A 19,957-nucleotide genomic window follows, 5' to 3' on the forward strand; every position below is an offset into this window, starting at 1 on the left:
TAATGGAGTAGAACACGTGTGAGGTGATTAGATAACAATTATCATCATCCAAAATATTGGAAGAGTGGTGGCACTATCTAGAATGTAGAAGTAGTGGAGGAAAGGTAACTACTATGCATGGTACCCACATGGCACAAATTAGCAAGGACAAACGCGAAAGCTAAGTAGTGATATATATTATAGTAGTTAATAGGAGTCGGTTAGAAATATTAAGCTGTAATTTTGAGAAAGATTCTTCGCCAATCAATGACAAGCAATTCTATTTTATCTTTCAATTATCTTCTGTGATTCTTAGTTATCTCCTAGTTCGTACTGTTTAGTTCAAGTGGTGTGGCGCCATATTTATCGGCCCTTATTCTTGAGAAAGTCAAGGTCGCAAGACTCATTATCATCTAACTATTCCGATTTCGACATTGATGGGATGCTCATGCATCGATCCAGCCCAATCATCGATTATTTCCTATATAATATAGCAAGTCCTCTCTAAGCCTAATATGCAACAACAAAAATTTGGAATCCTCCTTGTGCACAAGTAGAGCTTGATGGACAACATGCAGCTAGGATTGTATATTTTTTGGCAAAAAGAGCAATAAATTATCTAGCATTTATTATAGGAAAGTTTCTATGCTCACCCCATTTGCCTGGTGGGCAAATGCCCAAGTCAAGCATAGGACATACATGGGCCGTTCACCCTATGTGCATGTGGTCATGCATATGTCAACGCGTAATAGCATGCATTGTGGTTGCACATCAACATATATTTGCTCTTACCTTGTGGAAAAGTACTTGTAAGCCTAACAGTGGAGTTATGCACTATAATTTGTCTTAAAATAGTTTTTTTTTTTCATTTTTGTACCCAATTTTGCTTTTCTGTTAAAGAATAGTCTAAATAATAATAGTCATTTAGCCTATTGTAATATCCACATAGCTTACATGTTAGCTGATGTTACCATAATCAAACAAGTCCAACCTATATTCCATATAGCACATATCAAGATCATGTGTTCCCAAATATAACTTAAAAGACCATATGGTGTTCTTGAGAGAAACATATATCCAAGGAAAAGGTGCATGCATCCATCTCAATTCAGAGGATGTTTACGCACAAAATGTTTCCCACAATCTTGATATCTAGATTAAAATTAGATGTTTAACCCAAAATCTTGATATCTAGATTAAAATTAGATGTTTACGCACAAATGTTTCCCACAATCATCATGTGCCATAAGACTATCGACACCATTGTTATAATTGACATCTCTACTCTTCAAAGATCGGGATCGATGCAGCTAACTTCCACCTCAATCTTTCTCACGTGACTCGACCGGGGCAATCGATCTACTTAGTAATCAACCAATTTTTTAGAATTAAGTGGCTAGTCATATTGGTGTAGGCATTGTAGACTGCTGCAGCTTGTGGTTTAAATCCCCTCAAATCAATTATTAGTTTGATTAACTTGCATATCATTTCAACTCATCTTGTGTCGTAGCTTCTTTATCCCTCCATGGATATGATATAAGCCCCACATGATAAGGGATATATTAAGCATGAAAGACATTGATGAATGACTTAAACAATTACAATTAAATGATTGACTATCTTATGTTCAAAGAAACTTAATTCACAAGATTAATTGAGGTTTGAGATGTATAAAACTATAATAGAGGGGAAAAAATACTCATCATTTTTTTTTTGTGAAAAAAGAGGAATGAATGACGGGAACTTTTAATTTCCCAATGATAAAAACAAGAAACAGGAAAGTCGAGTCACCTGGAATAAATGCAAGAACATTGGAACCGCAAGGATTACATCAATGACTTAGGTTGGCTATTGGCCCTTGTCAGCATTTTAGATGGGTGCAGGCCGTTAGTGCCTCTGTGGGCTCAGAAAGACGAGATGGCATGATAAGCTCTTGAGCCTGTCTATGTATAAATGGGCTGGGCCGTGGCCTATTCTCCAACATTTGGTAAGCTAGACATCAATACCGAGATATGATATATCACTCTCTTTCTAGAAAAAACCTTTAAGAACTTATTTGGTTCGTGAAAAAAAAGAAAGAAAAAAAGTGTGATCAACCAAAAGACAAAGAAATGCCTCTTGTTTGGTTAGAATTTTTAAAGAAGAGAGATGAAAAGTAGCGTTCCCATGGAAATAAGATTTCTATATTTCATAGGAAAGAAAAATTCATGGAGGACATGGAAAAGCTACCAAACATAAGTCACTCTGGAATGTACCACTTTTTCATAATCAACCAAACATGCCAAAACCATTTTTTTAGGCACCACTTTTTCATGAATCATTTTTTTCAAAAAAAATATTTCGATGAGAAAAAAATTCTTCCCGCGAACCGAGGCAGAGGTCCACGGTGTAGCAATCAAAGACGAGCGCATAATGCATAAGGCTCTCAGAAATCGAGATGCATGATTGCTGTAGTGCACCACCACATGGTGCAGGATATAATTTCTCCATAACTAGATGATTCTTTAGGACCCATTTGGTCCCCTCTCAAAAAAAAAAAAAAAAAAAAAAGTAGATGCTCAACCAAATATAAGTCATTCTGGAATGTTTCACTTTTTCATAATCAACCAAACATTCTAAAACCATTTTTCCACACATCATATTTCCATGAATCATTTTCTCAGAAAAATTATTTTGATGAGAAAAAATTCTTTGCATAAACCAAACGAGTCCTAAAGAGTCATCTAGTTATAAAGAAATTATACCCTGCAGTACGTACACCACGTGACGGTGCACCACAGCAACCATACATCTCGATTTCTAAGAATCTCATGCATCATGCGCTCGTCTCTAATTGCTGCATCATGTATCTCTACCTTAATTTGTTTCTGTGGTGCACTGCTGACATGTATGCAGAGCAAGGTACAATTTCTTTTGGTTGTGCCTATTACAAAGGAAAATGATTAATTCGTACTGCAGGGTAAATCACATCTGTTGCAAGATGCTGTTTTCTCCACATGGACATCAAAGAGGAACGAGTCCCTGCTACAGAATCTCGATGAAGGGCTGGGGGCCATGTTCTTGGACTCGTGCCTCTTCTTATAAAAGAGGGACACAATAGGATTGATGTAATAGTGTTTTTCCTCCGAAATTAGTTGGAAATGAGCTCTCCATGTAATTCACAATGGCAGGGATATGACATTAAGAGTTGTGTACTTGTAAAGGCATGTATTACTTGCTGAAATATGTTGCTCATTTTCATTGCTCTTATAACTGCAATAATATAATAAGCATCAATATTGTTATAAATGATATAATAGTACTTACAGATAAAAGCTATATACAATTTTCTGCCATGGAATCATGTAGCAGCTGCCACAGGGAAAACAAGAAAAAAATATTGTTTGCCCTAATTTCTTCTTATTTCATATTTTACCTTTTTGGTGAACATTTCATATGTATGCAGGATATTTTCATTTCAAGCTGAAGCTCCGATCCTTTTAATTCTTCGGATTCTTTATCTGTGCAAGGACTGGCGCACTGCGTTTTAGGGCATTTCTTATTTTTGTAAAGAATTTGCTAATGTTTGCTTGGAAATTACTAACATTTTATAACCCTTTTTACAGCAAATCATCAATTAATCTCTCCTTGAATTATAAGTGGGCTAGGCTAGAGTCTCTCTCAAAACTACGTATCCTGTGTCACAACTTACAACTTTATCCAAAAAAACTAGTCGTAAGGTCTATATGGGTTCTCACATACTTTCTTCGGCTAAGAATCTACATTCAATCACAAACATTATGACCAGCTCATGGTCAGTTTAAATATATTTATACTATACTATTTTATCATAATGCAGAACCTCATCCAAAAGAACTAGCTATAATATATCATTTGAGATTGTTGATTCTGTATAAATATTCAAAATCTATCTAAAAAATAATCGATTTGGAACTAAATATGCATATGCACAGATCCTCACATTTCGAGCCGTCATATGGCGGTTTAGATGCATGAACCACTTCCAAACATTGAATTATATCAATCAAGCAAACGTCAAGCCAGCAAAATCAGACAGATTTTTCTGCCTATGTTTGGGTTCAAAATCACCATCATGCTGCACTCCAAAAGAAAGAAACAAAGAAAAGGCACAGGGTTCAGAGGCAAGGGACACCAACAGGATCAATTTTGATGTGGTTTCTTACCTCAATCAGGAATCAGGTCATTGCCCTTCGTTACATCGGTTAGGTAAATAGACATATCTAAATTATTTTGCAGATAAAATATCAATATGAGGATCAAATCAATTTAAGGAACTGTGATTTTACACTAATTATATCAGATTCTAAATTATTTTGATGTAAACTAAAATCTAAAACCATGCCTTAGCCATCGGCCTACTCATTAACATGCGTGTGCTACTTACCCAAATTCAATGTATGCACTGTGTAATGGCCCATAGATTGACGCATGCACTTACATCACTGACTTAATGATACAATTTTCCAAGACGTCCATATCTTGCGCTCATTCCAGTACTACTCTTGTCCAAACATACTTAACTGCAGATTTTTGATGGAATCCGATGTATTAGTGCTGATATGATTGCACTCTTTGCCGCAGTATCTCAAAATAAATATTTGATCGATAAAATTTATAAAAATTAACGATTACGATTGACAGCATACATGACCATATAGAGTACATAGTATAGGATATAATTTTTCGAAACTTGAGTGAGTGACATCTAGAACGCGAAGACCTTTATTTACCTAAGATGGTCCCTCGGCCTTTGGCAAGGAAGATGCCAATTAAAGGGGATGGCTCGGCCAATGACTAAGACAGCAATCCGTTCGAGAGTTCTTTAAATCCAAAACACGTACGTGCCGCACGAGAGTTACTCTTACGGGACCTTGACCCCTCCATTGTTGGTCACCGACCCCGGAACCAGGGTTTATCGCCACGCTTCTCTCCAATTTGAGTTCCACGAAGCTGAAGCGAAGCCAAAAATATCGACCGTCACAAGAAATATATGAAGACATGCTCATTAGCAAACTCCATCCCACTTTATGGCTTGGTCATTGTCCTCCTGCAGCCGGACTCACAGCCACGCAAAGGAAGCCATAAATAGATTATGTGGCATTTCAGTCACCACCTCCTATTAGATGTATCGACTATTTTGTCATGAATTCATCTTCCTATTGCTGTTGATGCGAACGTTCTTTGCTGAATGACATGAACAACAAATAATTTCATATGTTCGGATCTTTTGTAGTGCATGTTTTGCACTGCATAAATTTGTACGACCTTTGATGGCCGCCCTGATATTTGAGTGTGCAGACGGATAGCTATCAAACATAGCAAAACTAGTCAGGTTGCATGCTATATACAGTATCGTATTAGGATATTCAACGACTGTCTATCTTTATAATCGGATGATGCGGCTGTCATTAAGTGTCTTGATGTAAAATGAGAAGAGTTTAATTCAAGCACGTTACAATGCGAAAAGGATTGGTGCATATGGTTGGCAGGTGGCAGTGATCCATTACGATCATATAAAGCCATCCAAGTAATGCCTTGCTTTTGTTCATGATATAATAAATATCTCTTATTTTGGTGACCCAAAACTTGGCCAACGAGACACCGGCGGGTCACCAGCGAGGCAAGTTCTGTTTGAAAGCGTGGCAATTGGGGTGTGGTCTGAATCCGTCCAAATTGTTATCAGATTTCATGCTATCGTGGACAACATGGGATTTAAGAAGTGGTGTTTTCTGACACCTGTCTCGAACGTTGTGACGTCTGATGGGGCTCACCCCTGTCCAGGTTCTCTGCATATTCTGCTTCCAAAAAGGTGTGAAATTATTGAACTTCGGTAGGTGGACCAATGACAATCCAATGCAGACCTTTCCCATCAGGGCGAAGGAGTGAGGCGTTGCTTTCTTTTTATATTATTTTCTACGATACTTTCTTCTTGCAAAGTATCACGAGCTGCTACTTGGCTAGTTTTTTTAGCATACACTTAGTCACATTGTTCAAATTGCACCAAGTTGCAATGCACCTTATCTGAATGGCATCAAGTTCATATAAAATTTGTACTATGTTACTTACGAGAAAGAATCAGGAGACTTAGGGATCCACATCAGATGGTTTGGGCCGAATTATAAGCGATATCGAATGCGATCTAGGTTGCTAGATACCTGGCCAGCTCAGTCTATACCCAAGCTAACATTTATGGGCCAAGCTCAACACAAGAAATTATAAATAAGCTCGGATTGTATTCCACCCAATCCAAATTAGATGCTAATCAAGAATTAAGAAAATCGAAATCATTCCTCCCTATAGTCATATATATACAAACTTTATTTAGAATAATGATTCTTTAAGTGACTCCTATCTTTATCTACCGTGTGTTATATAAGTATAGGTTAGACTATCGAAATTTCTCGTGTTGCATCTTTTTTAAAAAGTTGAAATTTTTCTAGAAGATGGGCGGAAATGGATAGAGATCCTATGATGATATTAGGCTTCATTGTCCAAGAACATAAGAAAACACAAATCATTTTAGTACAACTAGAACATAGAAGACTATTGGTAGATGATAGAGATATCCACACATGTGGTAGATAAGAAGAACCATGTACCTACATATAAACTGTAGCAGTGTTGAGGAAACACCCAAGAAAATCATTTTCAAATACTTCTTGAGCCCCATTTAAGAGCTGTAGAGAGCTACCATTTTAGGTCTCCATATTTGACGAATTGTAGACTTTGAGTAAAGATGCCTACTCTTTGCATGATCATTTTAGACAAGCTCAAGCAACGTTACATAGTTGGATACCCACAGGAGGTTAAGAATTTGGTTAGATTTGACGCCTAAACCTCTAAACCTAACCCATGACCCAACAAGATTAATCAGATCAAGTTGCACTGTTCAATGTCAGGGGTTCCAATGCCACATCATGAACGTACAAGATATCATACTATCTCCCACGCACAAAAAAAAAAAAAAAAGCATCCAGCTGAAGAATATTATTTCTTTCCATCTGGTAGGTTTATCTTTCAAAGAGTAGTTAAAGCATCTCCTGATTTGGTAGGATGTAATCACGTTAGCTTTATATGAAATGCCGGTAAAAAAAAAAAAAAAAAAAAGAAAAAAAAAGAAAAGGAAAAGAAAAGAAGAAGAAAAAGGAGGAGGAGGGAGAAGAGGAGGAGAAGAAGAAGAAGAAGAGCAGCCAAAGCATTGCTCATCGTGCACCCTAGAAAAAGTACTGGTCATTAAAAAACACCCAAAGATGCACCCAGCTTCGAGAAAGTGCGAAACGAGACGATCTTTTAACTGGGACCCAAAAGTGACCGTACAGTGAGCACGCCTTTCCCGATATTTTGACCCGATTATAGATCCTTCCGTCAGCCTCCCTTCGAAGGGGAGACATTAAAGGGGGTGTAATTAGAAAAAAAGGGAAGACAAATTGCCAATACGAGCGCCATCTTCTTCTAACACCTCTCCGTGCCCCCTTTCCCATCCCCACCCCATCCCCCCTTCCCGTTCTCGAAGCTGAGAAAAGATAGCTTTCTTTTTCTTCCTCTCCCTCTCTCTCCAAGCCCACCGATTCGACCGTTGATAGAGAGGGGACGGCGGGAGCCGTGGGCGTTGGTTTACTGGGATTGTACGAGCCTGAGAGAGAGAGAGACAGAGAGAGGAGTTCTGGATCCACGCGGTGATACAGGCAGTTGGGGCCGTGGAGTTGGAGGAGCAGGGAGGCTGAAGGCAAGGCCTTTGGTGGTCCCTGGCTCTTGGGTTGTATGGAAATGGGCTGGAATTTACTTTTGATGCGAGCGCTGGCGTGAAGATTTCGTGGGAGTCTGTCAAGGCTTCCACTTTAATCATCTACTAATTGGATGCACGGTTGAGATGGTGGTTTTATAGGTAACGGTTCTCCTTTCCCTCTGCTTCTTAGCTCTGGTTCAAAATTTAGTATTTTTTTCCTTTAGTTCTAAGCATATCTCAATTCTCACCTCGAATTGATGAATTCCGGTTGCTCTTTTTTGAAAAACATAAGAACTTCCAGAGAGATGGAGAGTGGGGGCGGGGGCGGGGGGGAGAGAGAAGAATGTGAGAAAAAAAGTAATCTTTAGGCAGGGACGGATATCTTGGGACTTGGGGTTGATGGGTCTATTGAATTTTGTTGACTTTTTTTTTTAGGTGTCATCTGAATTTTTGTTGGTCCGTGAGGAGATTTTGAAATTTGGTTTTCAAGGGGTTTCCATCTCCGGTTACGAAAAGTTTTCATCTTGCGCCAGGATTTGATACACCTGCTTTCTTTAATAAAAAGGATCCTTTTTGTTCATCAAAGTTTGGTAAATGGCCTTTTCTTCTGTCAAACCATTGGTAATGGAAGAGATTGAAGGCTTGCCTGCTTGGAGTCATGCGTTCAAGTCTGCATGATCCTTTTCTCTTGCATCTAGATTTGGCAAATAGATTTTCTTTCTCTCTTCATTGTTTGATGAGTTTTTTGTTCTTATTGGGTTCAGAGCGTAAGAAGAGCTTCGAAGTTTTACACCGGAGTCTATGCTTTCTACTCCATTTAATGCTATTCTTAAGAGCATGGAAGTTGTTTTGGGATCTCCTATACACATAGATTGAATGATGCTTCTTAGTCCAAATGTCAAGAGCATTGTGCAATGGGGTGTTGATTCTGTCCCTACATTTCTTTGCTTGCGCTGCTGAAATTGAATTCCCCCAGTGCAACTGCGACAGCGACAGCGGTTGGAGCGTTGAGAGCATCCTTGAATGCCAGAAAGTTAGTGATTTTCTGATAGCAGCAGCATACTTCTCCATTCCCATCGAGCTCTTATACTTTGTGACATGCTCCAACCTCTTCCCCTTCAAATGGGTCCTATTTCAATTTGGTGCCTTCATAGTCCTCTGTGGATTGACTCACTTTCTCAACGTATTCACCTACGAGCCGCACTCCTTCATCCTGATGTTGGCTCTTACCATGTCCAAGTTCCTCACTGCTCTAGTCTCCTTCTTGACGGCTATAACCTTGTTGACTTTGATCCCGCAGCTTCTGAGAGTGAAGGTGAGAGAGAATTTCTTGAGAATAAAAGCTCACGAGCTTGACCAGGAAGTTGGGCAGATGAAGAGGCAGGAGGAAGCGAGCTGGCATGTACGAATGCTGACTCAAGAGATTAGGAAATCACTTGACCGGCATACCATCTTGTATACCACTTTGGTCGAGCTCTCGAAGACATTGGAGCTCCAGAATTGTGCAGTGTGGATGCCGAATGAGGACAACACGAGGATAAACCTCACTCACGAGTTGAGACTGAGGAGCTCTTCAGATGTTTACAGGCTTTCAATTCCATTCGATGACCCCGACGTCATGGAGGTTAGAAAATCTGAGGGTGTGAAGATACTCAGGTCAGACTCTTTGCTTGGGTCTGCAAGTAGTGGAGAAGTGGATGAAGCGGGACCTGTGGCCGCGATTCGGATGCCTTTGTTAAAAGTCTCTGATTTCAAAGGGGGAACACCACAAGTTATTGAAACTTGCTACGCTATATTGGTTTTGGTTCTCCCCAGGGATGATTTTAGGATTTGGAGCCCACATGAACTTGAGATCGTTGAAGTTGTTGCTGATCAGGTGGCTGTTGCCCTCTCTCATGCTGCTGTTTTGGAGGAGTCTCAGTTGATGAGAGACAAATTAGCAGAGCAGAACAGGGCCTTGCATCAGGCCAAGCAGAATGTCATGATGGCTAGTGAGGCAAGGAATGCGTTCCAAAGGGTCATGAGCCAAGGAATGAGGAGACCTATCCACTCCATTCTGGGTCTGTTGTCTATGATGCAACAAGAAAATTTGACTCCTGAACAAAGGCTCGTCATTGATACAATGGCAAAAACAGGTAGCGTGATTTCGACATTGATCAATGACGTAATGGAGATCTCTACCATAAACAGAGAGCATTTTGCCTTGGAGATGAGGGCGTTCCACTTGCACTCAATGATAAAGGAAGCTGCTAGTGTTGCAAGGTGTCTTTGCAACTTCAGGGGTTTTGGTTTCGGAGTCCAGGTTGAGAATTTGGTGCCTGATCGAGTTGTTGGTGATGAGAGGCGGATATTTCATGTAATACTGCATATGGTCGGTAATCTGTTAAATGGGTGTGATGAAGGATATGTGACATTACGCATATGGAGTGATAATGATGTGGGAGACAGGCAAGGTCAGAGATGGGCTCCATGGCAGTCAAATTTTTCTAGTGGGTGTGCTTGTGTCAAGTTCGAGATTGGGATTAAAAGATTGCAAAGTTTTGATTCGAGCTCATCTGTTCAGCTTTCCAGGAGACCCGACAGTGAGGGGTTCGATATGGGCCTCAGCTTCAGCATGTGCAACAAGCTTGTGCAGGTATCTTCAATTTCATATTTTTTCTTGGCTGAAAGAAAAAACAATATCATATGGGTTGTTTTTGCTGTAACTTTAGTATCTTTACCAGAATGCTAATAGATATTATGGCACTAAAATATAGTGATCTCAACTAAGGGAACCCATTCCAATTCGTTCCCACTCCAGTTAACAGTTTATCACAACTTATTTTTTGCTTCATCTGTGACTATAGTTGCTGAGATTAGAATTTCTTATGTTTTTGAAGTAAGCATGTTATATTAGAAGCTGACAACTCTCTCTCTCTCTCTCTCTCTCTCTCTCTCTCTCTATATATATATATATATATATATATATATATATATATATATATATTTATCTGGCTGAAAGCTGACAACTCTTTATCACTTTAATGTTTTGCTGTAATCTGCAGCTGATGCAGGGGAACATCTGGGCAGTTCCAAATTCTCAAGGACATCCAGAAATGATGACACTAGTTCTTCGGTTCCAACTGCAGCCCATTATGCCGAACTCTGAATTAAGAGGATCTCCCAAGCACCATCTACCTACTTCCTCTGTGCTTAAAGGTCTCAAAGTCTTAGTGACCGACGATGATGGTGTCAATAGAGTTGTGACACAGAAGCTCCTCGAGAAATTGGGTTGTTGTGTCTCATCAGTTTCCTCTGGGACTCAATGCCTGAGATCTCTAGGCACCTCTGGGACACCTTTCCAACTTGTTATTCTGGAAATCTACATGCCCGACATGAATGGCTTTGAGGTGGCCAAGAGAATTCAGAAGTTCAGGAGTGGGTGCTGGCCTCTGATTGTGGCTTTAACAGCAAGCGTTGAGGAAGATATGTGGGAGAAATGTGTGCAGGTGGGAATGAGTGGCCTGATTCAGAAACCAGTTTTGCTACATGTATTAAAAGAAGAGCTCTTCAGAGTCCTTCAGAATACATAGAATTAGATGGATCACTATTCTTTACTGAGGTACTTAAGTTGATTGCAGTGTGGTGCTACTGAATTTCATCCTTCAAATTTGGTTCACCAGATATGGTGATACTTACACTGTCCTATACTAGATACTTATACCCAGAAATTAGATAATGAAGTTGGAATCAGCCATAAAGAAAAAGATCCTAAACTTAAAATTGAGCATCAAATGCATATATCTAATCCATTCATTTACTGACTTTTCATTGCATTTCTTAAGAGGAGCAAAAAGATGCATTTGTCGAATGGTTCTATGGCATCCATGTCAATGTTTTCAGTGCCCCAAGTTCTTCGTACAACAGAGGGCTCTCCACCAGGATGACATAGGCAGTTGACCTATGTGAATGCAGTTCATCTTTATGCTTGAGAGATTTAGGTTCAAACACTCTATTAGGCATCAACTTTGAAATCTTATTGGTTCGTGGCTGGTTAAAACTCAGATTTCATATAAGTTACTTTTATATCCTGGTCTCTTCACATTAAATAATGATCACTGATCAGAGATGAGCAGGCATTTTCTCATCTTTAGGATTGAATTGGCTTTTGGAAATAGTGCCTCTCATTGATTCTGTGGTACTGTGTCACGAAAATAGCATCTAATCTTACTTATCCTTGCCCATCAGAATATGGTACTCTTTCGAAACATCCATGGATACTGCATTTGATCTTAAGCCGAAAGGCCAAGAAAGATATAGACCTCTAGAGGCATCACTAATACAAGGCTACAATTTCTATCGGTACTGTTCACTTTTTTGTACAGGGGTTTCAGCCATTAGCATCCAGTGGATTTAAGAAGCATTGAGCGGGTATCCAGTAATTGGCAATGCATATTTCAGCAAAATTGGGGCAGCTGTAGGGACAGAGAACCCAAGGAAGAGGTTGGTCTGGGAAGCAAGTGACAATAGCATGATTTGGTCCTAAGTCAATAAAACAGTCAGATGTGGTGATATCCTGCGAAGGATTCTTTCTGACAGGTTTTTCCATTGGTTGGGAGTTGGGACAATAATGTTGACTGGCCTGAGTAGAACCCATCTTGTATAGAGCCCTCTACTGCAGGCTTGCAGTGAAGCCATCTTTGGTGTGACTTTGGAAACACAAGCAGAAAGGAGGCTTTTCTCTTATTTCTGCTATTAACCTCATTTTGTAATCTGAATGTCTCTTCTTCCTTTTATCACTGTTAGGCAAGAAGAAGCATTTTTGGCATTAATCTTATATTTGCATGTACTTGCATTTGATCTAAGCTGTAACTTACGCTGATATACAATAAATGTGGTTGCCAGAAACTGGTCGAAGTGGGGGAAAAAAAAAGATTTCCAGAAAGTTATGCTTGTGGAATGTAAAACTCTCAATGGGTAAGACCCTACGATATCAGATACTTGGTTGTCCAAAAGCTGTTTTGAAATTTCTGCTACGTGGTCTGTAACTCTTTGCAACTGAAGAGGACATAAAAGCACTTCCACCAAATTCTTGTATTCGGTTGCTCTAGAATTGATTGGATTTTGTCACCTCCCAACTGTTGTGATTATCTTCTTCTTTGTAAACGAGAGCCAAGTCTCGCTGCATGTCCATGTAAATACTAAATTGAAATGTTTAGCTATATGTAGCACAGCAGAATTGCCAAAAGGGCAAAAGATTATAGTTGTTGTTTCTTTGCAAGGATCCTTCGGTTGCTGAGAACCTCAAAATTGAGAAGATGATAGCAAGTGAGCCGGTGACTCCAGTTGCTTGGTTGGCAGCTAATTAATCATTAGTCCTTCAAACTGCTAGTGGTGTCGAGATTCTAATCTTACGCATCAAAAATCCAAAAAACAAGCAAAAGAAAATTGTATGGATGATGTCGTCCCCAACTGCTCAGCTTGTTGACCGAGAGGTTTAATCTCTTGGGCAGCAAATAATGTGCTGAAAGAGGAGAAGAAAAAACGAAAAAGATTCCAAGCCAAGATGCATAGCTCGGAACACCGTGGAGTACAAGATTCTCTCCAGCTGTAGAACACCGGTTTGAGTCTAAATTTATATACTCTATTCTATATATTTCTTGTAAAGCCAAGAGAAGAGAATAATTAAGTATTCTAGAGATTAGGTATATTGGAAGCTAGGGTTTGTGAGGAAATTTTTTACTCTGTAATCTTATTATATTTTTTATTTTTATAAGGTGAAAGAGCCATACTATTCTAGTATGAACATATTCAACAAAATTGAAAAATAAAATATCATAAAGAGGGAAAGAAATAATTTATCCAACAAATTTTGCCCGAGTGTTCCACCGCATAAGAGGTGATCCAAATCTCCAGTTTTTACAGTGAATATTTGCATCATTTCTGCTCTTTAATGTAAGCCAATAGATCGAAGCACATAAATATTATATACTTTTATTTTTTTTCTTATTTTTTTTTTTGTTTCGTTATTCTCCTTGCCTATTATAACACATACAAATAGTATTAACCTTTTAAGTTTGTGGTATTTTTGTTAGTTGATCTAAGTCTATCATGATATAAAATATGGATGTGTTGCATGTCCGAATTGGCCACAAGGAATTAATATCAGCAGAAATAAGTCTCAAAACATTTGGCCATCCAAGTAGCAGTTCCATATCCATTGTTTTAGTCTCAAGTTGAACCTACTGTTGTCATCCTTACACGCCCCACACACACACACAGAGAGAGAGAGAGAGAGAGAGAGAGAGAGAGAGAGAGAGAGAGAGAGAGAGAGAGCTGAACCACCCGGTGCCGAGGAAAAAAAAAACAATATGGGGGGAGAAATTATATCCAATCTGTGCACGTCATCAATCACAGTCATCCATTTTTATAAACTTCATTCATAGAGCACTCATCTTGGTGCATTGCTAAAAAGCAAAGGGTCGTGACTGGGGCATGTATAGCCACGTGGTTCACGCGGTGCGAGATATTATTTTTTTATGAGTCATTTGGGTAAGAATTTTCAAAGTTCAATAATCACAAACGAGCGAAACAAACTCAATCCAAACCCTATCTCTCGAAGGTTAAAAAGATCTGCGAGAATCCCTCAAACCTATCGGTTCTCAACATTCCCACATTAAGTCCATTCTCGTAAGTCATGCCCAATGAGCCCAAGATAGTGCTCAGTGAGAATTTCGTGAGAAACTAGTGGAATCAGTTGAGAAAGAAAGCTGTTTTGAGAGGATGGCTAGTAGGAAGCTCTTCTCCAAGATCCATTCCAATAAGGAAGTCACGAGATGCCCATTAACTTCTGTGTCTCTTAGCACTGATACCTGCTCCATAAAGGGACCAAAACCACTTGCAAATTAATTAGAAGGGAGAGGTTTAGATGTTTGAGCCCAGATTTGGGCTCTCGATAAGTGGCTATGAAGTCGTTTGACTTTGGTTGCACGTGGCCAGATTGGCATTCTGCCAACTCCTGGCCGTTGGGCTCCACGCCCAAGTCGCATTCGGTCTTGGACACGAGATCTAGAGAGGGAATGCCGTGGCCAGTGGAAGATTCGGCACTCCACTTGGCCCATTTGTAATCTAAAGTAGATAATAGATTATTTGAGTACTTGGGTGTATGTTATGACACGCTAGCTTTAGCACATGGGAACGTCCACGAGAAGGGAACATGTCTAGGTTCCTACTCCAAAAAAAAGAAAGAAAAGAAACTATGTCTAGGTCCCACATGAAATGGTGTACTTCACCTGTCTGTGCAGTGGATTCATTTACTTCCATCAGTGATGAACTTATATTTGTTCTGAAATTGATAGTTGAAGTTGTATTCATTTACTTTTATTTTTGTTTTTTTTTTTAAAAATTACTATTTCTAAAAAAATAAATTTATCAAACTACTTATATTGTATCCACTGTTATCTATGATGCCTTTATTACAATCGCCACTGCTACTATTATTACTATTGTTACCTCCATCTCCACCGGTATCATCACTGTCGTTGCTACTATCACTACCATTCCCGCCTCAATCATACCATTACTACTTCATTATTGATCTCGTTATACTATCGTCGTTGTCACCGCCACCATTACCACCATTTTCTCCACCTTATTACTGTAGCTATCGTCGTCACTTTTGTTATATCACCACCAGATTTGATTTGCCACCAACACTACTGTTAACTCCCCTGTCTCCATTCTAACTAGAACCATCTCCACCACTATTACAACACTTGTTAGAAAAATAATTGTCTATATTAAACTTATATATAGCAAGTTAAAAAGGAAACAAAATTATTATTTTTGTTTCTAAAAATAGGAAGAAAAGAAAGTGATGCGAAACGATACCCAAATCTTGCATCAAATTATAACAAGTTACTTTTGTCAATAAAAAGGTTACTAAGCAATGGGTTACACAATAGTGGATAGCCCTTCTTTAAATGCTCCCAATCCTCCAAAGTCTGATTTATGCCAACGAAAATATTGCCCATCTAGCCTTCATCCTCATCAAGATTCTTCAGCTGAGAAATGTAGCTTGTTCACATTGGACATTCCTTCTCCATTAGATTTGCCTGATATTTGTAGGCTGCATGGCCCGCAGGCCCGGTCATCTCAATCCATTTTTAATTATAGCTTCTTGTATGTATGCTTGTGGGTAAATCTCTCTCTCTCTCTCTCTCTCTCTCGATTAGAACCAAGAGCCAAACCACTTTCATGTGGGTAGTAGTAATGCCATCATAGATGGTAGTGTATTTTGTAGGTAGGTAAGAAAAAAGAAATGCCATTTGATCTAACGATTGGGCTAAAAAGATGCTCAAAATACCTCCTTCTAACTCTTTGCCCAGCCCGAGTTTAGCCCAAACTGGGCTCAGAAACTTTAGGGCTACTTTGTGTTGCTCATGTTGGGCTGCCTGTGGGCCATGCTAAGCCTAGAAAAGGTTCATGTTAGTACCTTGGTTTCAAACAACGAATGATGACTATTCCAAACACTTCACACAAAATGAATATTTAAATTCTACATAAGAAAACAAAAGCAATGACTTCTTCGATCTAGTTGTCCCTTAGACATCTTCTTTAGAGCCTGAAATAATCAAACCCCTTCTATCTTCTTAGCCCCTCAGTTTTGAAATTCTGCAATCTTGAAATCTTTGGATTTGACCTAGGTTACATGCAAAGTGGAAAAAACCATCTAAATGTTTATACTTCCATATATAAGGTATTCATTGTCTTCATTTAACGGTCAGTACAAGTTTTCCTTCAGGTAGAAAAAGTTGCTACCAAGTCATTGTGCAATACATACCCACGAGGGAAGACTACTACATTTTGCCCATAACTTTGAACAATGCTAGTGCCCAAGAACTAAATATAATTATGCTTCAAGTTCAACATTCTATTGGCAAATTCTTACAAGATGAGCTTTATTAGGTGTTGGAAGAATTTTGTCAAGTAACCTATTTGCATCTTTCAAGTGTCAAATTATATGGGAAAATGGTACAGTGGACGTACGTGAATAACCAATTGATCACTGAAAACACTAACCTGTAATTAGTTCATTATGTAAAAATTAGCAAATCTTCAACACCAATACATCATAAAACTCTAATTTGAGGCGTGACTTTTGGAGGTTTCAGGTAATGAAAAAAAGCCTCCCATATGGGATTTTTGATTCCACAAAAATGGAGTACATGCATATAGTTCTTTGTTCCCTTTTATTCTAACTCTCTCTACCCATTATATAAAGCAATTTAGATTACATAATCGATCGGCATGGATAGAAATTTAGTTGTCCAATTGGAAATTGCACCTTTGTGATCACCTGTGTAGGACATCGGCAACCCGGTGACAGATGATCACTTGGTCATGAAATCATCTCAAAGAAGACCGACATTAAACATTCTCTACATGCCTTATGTGAGATCTGGGTTACGTAGTCAAAGCAATACTCCTTACCCTCCAAGAAATACACTAATAATCTATCAGCTGACGAAATTTGGTGTTACAGCGCACCTTCTCAATAGAGAAAGAAAGTAATGTGATGCAACCCAAGCTTTTCTTTTATTATTCAATCACTCACTTTCACTGTTCTGACAATTTTGAACATACCAAGCAGTATTTGAGGGCAAATCTTGATATCGTCCAAGTCAATAGATTTGATTGACACTCTCAGCCTAGGGATTTTATTTTGACAAACAGATGCACCTATTTCATTGATATTCGCTAATAATTTGTTATTAATTTGTAATCAATGAGAAGAAATTGGCAATTTGTTGCTATTTTTATTGCTTTTGGAGGATACAACTAATGCATCTTTGAGAAGCCTAGCTGACCAAAAATATCTTATTTGGAGTGTCCCATGGTTCCCCAAGTGCCAGCCGCAGAGAAGCATGCCATCAAGTAGAGCGCTATATGCCGCTAACCACTCACTCGCCAGCCGCTCGCTCGCCTGCTCTATTGGAAGCCTGACCCCTTCTTCTATGTTATCTACAATCTCGTTCCTCGATTAAATAAATGTAAGAACTTGTTTGGTATTTTTGCGCTCTTTGGAGGATGGATTGACTAAAGATACATCGAAGAAAAAAAAAAATCTCTAAACATAAAAAAAAATTTCAAACAAATGCATGTCTCAACATTGTAGGCCCCTTGTAAGTCTCCTATAGATCTTAGGCATAGATTTACTTCAGAGGATAGCGAGTTTATTGAAAATTGTCTCAGTTTAGCATATGGTTGGGAGTAGCGTTTTCATTATAAAGATGTATCACATCACGATCCGTTGTTCAAACCAAATCACACTAACGTTATGGAAGTTCCTGGATCATTTGAAATAAGATTAGTACCAAAAGCAACCTCTGATTTCATAAAATAATATGGAAAATTGGCTATGGAGATTCTGTAGAGCCCTGGAAAATTGGCATGTGAAAAGCTTAATCGGGCATACTTTGAAGTATGCTGAGCCTTAGTCATATTGGCAGATTGCAGAACATTCAAATTATAAATTAAGGAGGGGTGACAACAGCACAGCATTGGATATCTAAACAAGGATAAAAAAATGAATGTCTAGCAGTGAAAAATTATATATGTTTCACAAGAAAAGGTTGAAATTGTACAATTCAGTCTAAAGGTGTTGGACTTCTTTAATCGCATTTATTCTTAATCTTTGAATCAAGACTGGGTTGCGTAAAGATGTCAAAACACTAATAGGTCTCTTGCAAGTTTCCAAGGTCTTGAAAAAAATGAGCATGAAACCAAAGTTCTAACATGATAATACATAAGGCTGTCTAGAAAACATGATTTCTGAAATAATTTAATTATGATTAGGTTTTTGAAGAAGAAATAACAAAATAAGAGATTTCACTCATTGGAAAAGGGCCATAATTGGTGGTGCTTCATATATTAAAATATAAACAAAGATCAAAGAGCGTAGGTGGAAGATGACTCCTTAGAAGGTGGCCGACGCAGATGTCAAGCTGAAAGAAGTCCAGAAATAAGATAGCAGCAAAAAAAGAAACACGAGCAGTTTAAGGAGTATACTTCCTTCTTACACTACGCCACAGACCCTAGTACGTATGAGTTGAGGAGGCTAAAAGACATAGGACTAATGCTTACAGGAAAGGTGAATAACAGAATTATGGCAAATTTTAGGATTGGATTTGTCTTTCTAAAATGAACAATATCTGAAAAAAGCACAATTTTGTAATCATAGTGTATGTTGACTGCTGGTTTGCTTCATTTAGGGGTGCATATCAACAATTAGATACATAATATCTGTGCATCACATATCAGTAAGAAGAAACCAAGCTAGTTTAACTGCTCACCAACCTGACCATCTCTTTATCTTTTAATTTATTATCAACTAAAACCAGATAAATTCTTCAAAAAAGGTTATGTTTTTTTCTTTTTTAAAGAAAAGATAATGAATATTGCTCCTTATCCTAAACTCACCTTCTATATGATCATTTTCAGTTTGTGTTTGGATCTTGAACCATGTTGGGGTAGCCATCCTATAGATTTTGCATGACTGGCAGGGGGAAGATATCATATATATTACTACTAGTTGGAAATTAATTCCATATTAATTGGGACGAAACAACCTATTTGCATTTGTTACAACATAGTTCGATATACATGATTTTTCTGGCCCCTGGCCATCCCTGATATAGATATCTAAAACTATGTACTTTAGTTTTACATTTATATTTGACTTGATTGTTTGTTTCTTTCCCTTGTCAAGACATTATATTGTAATGCAAGCCGGACGTTTGTTTAAGATTGCTTTGGTATTTTACATTGCTTTATGTATGGTATAGTATTCTCTACACCATATGCTAAGCATTACTTTTTCAAGCAAATTTAAGTATGCTCAACTCCATCTGATGCACTATAGAGATGTGTACAAGGCCATAGTGGTTGAAGAAGCAAATCTATGTAACACTATTTTGAGAAAAAAAAACAACAACGAAGGAGAGTCATGCCGAGAAAGAACCTAGTCTTGTATAAGCTTCAATCAGCTATGATGCAGCTTAGCATGCCCTGATCTTTTGTCAGTCTAATGTTTTTAGCAAACTATATCAGTCTAGTTTGGATAAAGAGCAAAAAAAAAAAAAATCTTGAAATTCCAAAATATTTTAAATTATTCAAGGCTCTATGAATCGGAAACACAAAACAAATCAGATGACCTGAAGATCTGAAGCATGAATTGGAAAGGGGATTTTG

General features: G+C 38.4%; 1 protein-coding gene across 2 annotated transcripts; it reads left to right on the top strand.

The window, feature by feature from the left end:
• The first annotated feature begins 7,451 nt into the window (after positions 1-7,451).
• Positions 7,452-12,629, top strand: LOC103705472 (ethylene receptor 2). 2 transcript variants are annotated; one of them, XM_008789188.4, is made up of 3 exons: positions 7,452-7,885; positions 8,485-10,361; positions 10,771-12,629. In XM_008789188.4, exons 2-3 carry the CDS (start codon positions 8,622-8,624, stop codon positions 11,296-11,298), a joined length of 2,268 nt encoding a protein of 755 aa, XP_008787410.2. In that variant the 5' UTR covers positions 7,452-7,885; positions 8,485-8,621; the 3' UTR covers positions 11,299-12,629. The 2 variants fall into 2 exon arrangements, with proteins under 2 accessions (XP_008787410.2, XP_008787409.2); XM_008789187.4 differs by having other exon boundaries at positions 8,491-10,361.
• The last annotated feature ends 7,328 nt before the right edge of the window (positions 12,630-19,957 follow it).

This window comes from Phoenix dactylifera, chromosome 17 (assembly GCF_009389715.1).
Source record: "Phoenix dactylifera cultivar Barhee BC4 chromosome 17, palm_55x_up_171113_PBpolish2nd_filt_p, whole genome shotgun sequence".
Classification (NCBI taxonomy): Eukaryota; Viridiplantae; Streptophyta; class Magnoliopsida; order Arecales; family Arecaceae; genus Phoenix; species Phoenix dactylifera.

Bases quoted from the DNA above. Each gene is read 5' to 3' on its own strand.
- LOC103705472 (XM_008789188.4), top strand. From the start codon at position 8,622: ATGTCAAGAGCATTGTGCAATGGGGTGTTGATTCTGTCCCTACATTTC. The intron at 10,362-10,770 runs GTATCTTCAATT...TGTAATCTGCAG, and splicing joins TGTGCAACAAGCTTGTGCAG to CTGATGCAGGGGAACATCTG.